Source organism: Haplochromis burtoni, unplaced genomic scaffold (genome assembly GCF_018398535.1).
Source record: "Haplochromis burtoni strain Fernald_Lab_line unplaced genomic scaffold, NCSU_Asbu1 Contig_528, whole genome shotgun sequence".
Classification (NCBI taxonomy): Eukaryota; Metazoa; Chordata; class Actinopteri; order Cichliformes; family Cichlidae; genus Haplochromis; species Haplochromis burtoni.
Window position 1 is genome coordinate 290898 of NW_024582889.1, and position 7034 is coordinate 297931.

The window sequence follows — 7034 nt, forward strand, 5'->3', positions numbered from 1 at the left end:
CCAGGGTGGCTGTGGCTACAATGTAGCTTGCCATCACCAGTGTGTGAATGTGTGTGTGAATGGGTGGATGACTGGATGTGTAAAGCGCTTTGGGGCCCTTAGGGACTAGTAAAGCACTATACAAATACAGGCCATTTACCATTTACAATATTATAATGTTGCAAGCAATCACAACTATATTCTCTTTAACTTTGATGTACATTAAGGAATCTATTCTCAACACCACCTTATCCCATAGTCCAGCCAATCACGCGATTCACATTTGTATATATACGCAGCTAATCAGCGTCGTTGACAGGCTATGACAGCGTCCTTATGTGCCGACGCCGGTCTTTTAGCTAGCAAAGCGGCTGATGTGGAGTGAAGCCACGTTAATGACAACGTGTACAACCATTGGAGATTTGAGCAGGACAGACGGAACAATTGACGGAAAAGGTGTGGACTTTATACCAGTTTTTAAATTGTGTTGATAGGCCACGTAAAACCAGAGTTATGATAAAAATATGCAATGTTTGGTTTTCTTCCTGAATACTGTCGTTGTTTATATTTACTGCGGGGAGAAACGGTAAAAACGGCGTTTTATACGGAAAACACTCAAAAGCCTGGGAGCAAAAACAAAACCAAAAAAACCCCGCCCTTTCCTATTGGTTGAAAAATGTACCATGTCGACCAATCAAAACATAGCATTTAGTTGTTTAGGGAGGGGGGAAGTTTTAGGAGTGATGCCGGTGTTTTGAGATGTGAGAGATTTGAGACGTTTAGCGCAAATCTTGTGTAGTTAGTGTGTAGTGTAGTCAATAGTTTTGTTGTGTGTGTCAGAACAATGAGGCGACTGCTGAATGTTACAGGTGTTACAGGAGTGATACATCTCCTGTTGTCAGGCCTGCAGGTATCAGGCTGTTGTTCTCCTTTATCTCATAGTGGACAGAAATGATTTTTTGGAGTGGCACAAATAATTTGTGTGGCATCAAATTTGATGCAGAACAGCTGATTGTTTTGTAAATAGTTTGAAATGTTTATTTAAAAAACGCCTTGGCTGCATTTTTAGGTAAACAGCTGCAAAAAACTTTCTTGTTTACAAAACTCAGTAACTTTTTTTAAGAAGTAACTATATAATTAATTGCCCAGCACTGGTCATTTTATACTGTATTCTGCACACAGAGAGTTACAGGACTCTCTCCCAGACTACAGACTCATAATACAAGTCAGAGCTTTATAAAAAAAAAAAAAAATAATAATACTAATAATAATAATAAAAAGTTGTGTTTTCAAAATTGGAGTTCAAGTTATTTTTTTACTTCCAATAGTGTTAACATGCTACACAGGTCATGAACAAGATTTTTTTTTAAAAATTTACATTGTAAGTGGGCTAAAGCAGTTAATTAAAAGTAGTGTAACATAAATGTAAATGCTGTAATTTGATTATTGTAATAAACCATGTAACTTGGATGGATTCGATGCCGGCGTGATCACAGTGCACACGTCTGCTGTTGCTCACAGAGGTCCAAGAGACCGCTCAGGGAGTTTGCGTGTTCGCTCAGACACGTGAAAAATTAGAGGGAACATTGCTCTTCATGTCCTTCTGAAAGCTGCTGATACTGATCATCCCCGCTTCCATTCAAGTATTCATCAGAGAAAGTTCTCATCACTCTGCTATACCGAGAGTTCAAGAAATGAAATAAAGTTTAAATAAAGAACAAATAAACAAGAAAGAAGAAATTTTAAAAAATAGTTAATAATACTGAGGAAAAAACAGACCATGAAAAAAATAACTTTAAATAAATAAATGATTCAAGCTTTGAAGCTTGAAGTTGATACATTTTAAATCTCATTTAATTCATAATTCATAAAGAAATTTATTTTTAATTTCTACATTTTGTTGAGTTTAGGGAAATGTGTGAACCACATGATGACAACAGACGTTAATAAAAACATGAATAAAAGCAACAAAGTGCTGATTATTAATCAGCCGTTCAAACACATCTGGAGTCTTTTTTTTTGTCAGTGTCAGCTGCTGTTATTCAACTTCTATAAAGTTAAAAAAGTGAAATTATGAATTACATAATTATTTAACATAAATTAGCATTTCGTTTTTTTATCTTAATTAATTATATCAGATTAATTAATTTTCAAACATTTAATTAGAATTATCCTTCAAATAAAAAATGCATTTTTGTCTTTTTAATTAACAGACCAACAAACACATTTAAATCCACAGAATCAGGACAGCAGAGCTACAGGAACTGTATCATAAATGTTTTAAAGTGATACATCATATGAACAGGATCAGCTGCCTCAGTATAACTACACAGAGCTGAACCAGCAATAAATCATATACTGTGTGTGTGTGTGTGTAGCTAATTAAGACATCCATACCTCTGTGCTGATGCATTTTGCAGCTTTCATATGTAAATCAGGCCCATTGTTATTTAAATGTAATCATTTCTTCTTCGGTATTGTTCACTGATCGTTAACGTGGAGGAAATGGAGCAATTATTCCCACAGCTGGTGGAGTTTAGGTGTAAATTACAGATGTGTGCGCTTCTTCTGGTTTCTGCGAGAATAAAACTTAAACTAACAAAAGCTTTCACAGTTCCCCCAAGCTAGACAGAGCAGGTTAAAGACATGAGCACATCCATGTACAGCGGAGGTCCCATAATGGCCTTAAACAAGCAGCACTGATTGATTTGAAAGGTTCAGGATCAAAGCCAAAGCCACTGCACCTCGTTCACACGCTTCACCTGATTTCAACTTTTAGCTGCAGAGTCCAGAACACAACTCAACACAGCACTGCACATATACACAGTATGTATACACCGTGTATACAAACGTGGCCGTTTGAAGGCACGAGAAGAAGAAGATTGGGAAGCAGATGATGGATTTCTGTATGTTTTATAATTTATTCCCTGAACAGTAAACTCCATTTCATTTTCATCAGCTTCTGACTGAACCCACAGAGAGTTAGAAGCCTTAGAACACAGCGTATTCAGCTGTGATCGACTGCCGTGATTAACATTTCACCTTTGTCACAGCACAGCTCGGTCTATTTTCAAGTCATGTGGTGCTGCGTTCAGGGTCCTTATCAGAGAGCAGAGAGCTGCTCTTTCTGCTCTTGAACCCCAGCGTTCAGTAGGTTGAGTTCTGAACAAATATTTACATGATACTGTGCCAGAACAGCAGCAGGCTGTTTCCTAACGAGGCTGGAAGGCCACCATTCGTGCTGACATCATTTCATGCTGCAGCTGCTGGAACACAAAGTATCTCTGCAGGGACGTCCTGCTGCTGTCGGAGGTGCTCTGCAAAGACTGTATTTGTGCTTTATGTGATGTTTGCAAAGATGCATAAAGAACAGAATTAATAAAGTTCCTTTTTCAGCTGCGGACCTCATTCAGAGCCACGCTGCAGACACCTCAGAAATCTATAAGAGTTTAATCTCATGCTTCAGGTGTTTTAGGTTAACATGTACAGAGGGGAGAGTTTAAGACTGATCCTGATTTTTTGAGCACTTTACTTTCGGTGTTAAATGTAGTTTAGGTTCAGTTTCGTTTTCCTGTATTTGCTAAAGTTCAAGTTTTTTTTAACATGAAGGGTTTAATTCAATTTTTTTTACTAATTTTGGTTTTAGTGATTATTAGAATATGAAGATTATTTATCAGAGTTAAGAAATAAAACAGGCAGTTTAATTCAGTGTTATTTATATTGCCCTAATTCACAACAACATTCAGTCAATATGCTTTATATTATAACATAAAGATATCTTCTATATCTTCTTCTGATGGAATTAATTTAATAATAATAATCTGATAACTTTATCAACAACAACAACACAAAAGGTTTAGTTTGTAAAAACAATTTACAGTCAAAGATGCCAAAATTGACAATAGTTAATATTTAAAACCTTTAAATATGTGAAAATCATCAATAAAGCTGCAAGAGCAGAGCAAGGGAAGGTGGAGGAGTTTAAATAGATGGGGTCAACCATTCAAAACAACAGGTGGTGTCTGAGAGTGGAGGCAGGGTGGAGTGGGTGGAGACTAGGGTCACGGGTGATTTGTGCGAGAGTGAAAGGGACGGTTTTGTAAAGTCATAAACTTCACCAGGAACTTTCTTCTCAGATAATCAATCAGCTGTTTAGATTTTTTTTTAAAATTAACAATAAGTAAAGATTATAATCTCAGAGCGGATGTGGGGATGTTTTCAGATCTCCTGTTTAATCACACCACCAATGCAAACTCCACGCACCTCACTGACAGCACTGAGGTGTAACCTGTGCCTGTGTGTGTGCCAGCTGTGCTTCATGTACTAAGGTGAAGCACCAAAATAACACAGCCCGTTCTCTAACCTGGGATCGTGTCCCGAATCAGAGCTGCTATTTACAAAGCTGTCAGCTGTTCGGCATCATGGGGGGGGGGAGACTTGTAGTGTCCTACAAAACACAAAGCACTGTTACACGGACACAAAGTGAGCTCATGTTAAAAGAAGAAAATCAATATGAAAATGTCACGTGTGTTCATGTTTTTAGAAGAATTACAGAAAAAACATTCAGTGTGTCTGTGCTTGGGTGTAAAGGTTCAGCTGCACATGCAGCCCACAAGTGCTGCAGCAATGACCCCAAGACCCCCACTCATCCTAAACCCACAGATGCAAACAGAGGCAAAGAGACCCACAGACATTGCAGACACAGTTTGCTGTTACATGTCTCCAGCTGTCTCTTACAGATGTTATTTTTTTTTATTCTTTATTTTTTTTATTCTTTATTTTAGATATATACAACAAGCCAATATATAAACATATGTATACTTGCATTTACATGTACAAATACAAATATATATATGTGTGTGTGTATGTATACATGCACTCATGTATTAAAACAAACCAAAAATATATAGACAGAATCTAAATGACATGAAATGTTATACATGTTCACACGTGTTTTGGCCCAGTGAAGACTTGAGTCTCTCCTCTTTTTTTGTAAGCAGGTTTTGCATCTCACTTTATCTTCTTCTCACATAAATAGAGAAGACTTGTAGGGGAGACTTGTAGTGTCCTACAATTGCTCATTTTTAAATTTTACACCAAAGAAAATCAAAGAAAATCTGAAAAAACAAACATGCACATATTGAAAAACTTAAGAGTTTAAACTAAAGTTTTAAGTAGAACCAATTCACAGGCCTTAAGAGAAAACTGTTAAAATCACAAAAATATGAGCCTGAACTCTGTAAAACAGCTGCATCATATTTGATCCAGTTTGAGTTTTTTAGAGTTCTACGTCATAAGTTTACTTCCTCCCGAAAAATAGGTAATAATAATAATAATAATAATAATAATAATAATAAATAAGTTTCACATAAAGAGATAAATAAATTGGAAAACAATGTCGGATGTAGCAAATATGATATAAATTATAAAACATAAATGCAAATTAATATATTTTCAATGTATTTATTTATTCCAGGCGTTTTTTAAAGGTATTTTTGTGAAGTTTTACCTTTACAGGGTTAATATTCATTTCTTCCAGGTAGTAAGCGGGTGATGTTTGATTTAATCTACATTTAATTTACTAAAACAGCAAAACAGGCGCTAAACTGGACCCTACGAACCACGATAAATAACTCAGATTACGGCTTTCTGTCAATCTTCACGCGGAGAGACGGCTCTGACAGCAGGGCGCCACGCCGCCGACCACTCCGTCAGCGCGCTCTCTGATTGGCTGCGGACGCGTGTCCACGTGAAAGCGGCGTGGCCGTTTGAAGGCACGAGAAGAAGAAAAGCGGCTCACCGGTTTTAGTGTGAGCTGAGAGTTAGCGCCCGAGCAGAGGGCTGCTGCGGAGTCCTCAGAGATCTAGGACAGAGACCCGGAACCAGGACCAGACCGAGGACCAGGGCACAGCGCGGTGACGGCACAACGGAACCGGACATACCGCAAATGGTTCTCGGCAGCAGCTCCAGGTAAGACCGTTGTGCTGAACGCTGATGGTACTGAAGTTCTGGTGTGAACACTAGAGTCCGGAGCCTTAGGGGCCCGGTTAGGTTCTGATGACGTCATAAATGAAGCCTTTAAGAGGCTCTGGAGCCATCGTGCAGTTACACTGTGAAGTAAAAGTTCAGATACAGCGAGTTTGTGTCTGCAGTTCTTTTTCATGATTGAGGTTAACAGTTTACTGCTTTGAACCAAACTCTAAGTTTAAAGTATTAATATTAATGGTTTTCAGTGTTTAAAGACGTAAGACTGCAGTTTATTTTTCTTCTTTAACTCTTTAGAACAAAACTCAGACTGTTCGGTTCTTTCTTCGTTCTTTTAATTTCTTCCTGTTTGCATTAACCTGCCGGTTCTCTCATCAAACATCGATACGTACTCAGGTGTGTGTGTGACGTAGCGTGGGCCGCAGAAAGCTGTGGTTTTACAAACGTTTTCACGCTTTTGGTAAATGAATGAATGAAACCCACGGACATGGCGGAAGGTGACCACAACGTGGTGACTTGGAGGGGGTGTGACTGTGGCACCATTTATCGTGCAAGACACGAAAGTGTGACGAAACTTCCGCTACACCTGAAGGTGAAGCGTCAGAGTGAGTGTGCTGCTGGTGTTGACCTGAAGAGTTTGCGAGGACCCCCAAGATGGCGCTCTGAGCAGTCACGTTTTGCTGAGCTCTGCGAACCTGGCCTTTTTTTAATATATATTACACATAGTGAACAGAGACTTTATTTACGCCTACGCAATAGTCATCCTTTACTTCTCATTTTGGTATCTATTTGTGAACAAAAATGAGCAAACCCGAGAAGAGAAAGACAGATTCTAAGAAGTTGCATGCTAACAGCGGCTCCGTTAGCAAGCTTGCTAATGTTAGCCAAGCTGCTCAGTCTTCTCTCGCCACTGAGATGCCCGCCGACACTAAAAATACTCTCATCGACTCCATGCACGACTATTTGGAGGCAGTTTCCGAACCGCTTCAGTATTCACGGATGGAAGAAGAGTTTCCCCCTCTCCCTATCACTCCATGCGCCTCTCCCGCTGGTAAGCTAAGAAAAATTGC

At 38.8% G+C, this 7034-nt stretch overlaps 1 protein-coding gene across 1 annotated transcript in view; it reads left to right on the plus strand.

The window, feature by feature from the left end:
* The first annotated feature begins 5628 nt into the window (after window positions 1-5628).
* The window catches only part of LOC102311356 (protein phosphatase 1, regulatory subunit 3B), a 20897-nt gene continuing 19491 nt past the window's right edge, over window positions 5629-7034 (plus strand). Inside the window, exon 1 of the mRNA XM_005947578.3 lies at window positions 5629-5949. Within this exon, the coding sequence (XP_005947640.1) occupies window positions 5927-5949 (23 nt within the window). The 5' untranslated portion in view covers window positions 5629-5926. The remainder of the gene's footprint in view (window positions 5950-7034) is intronic.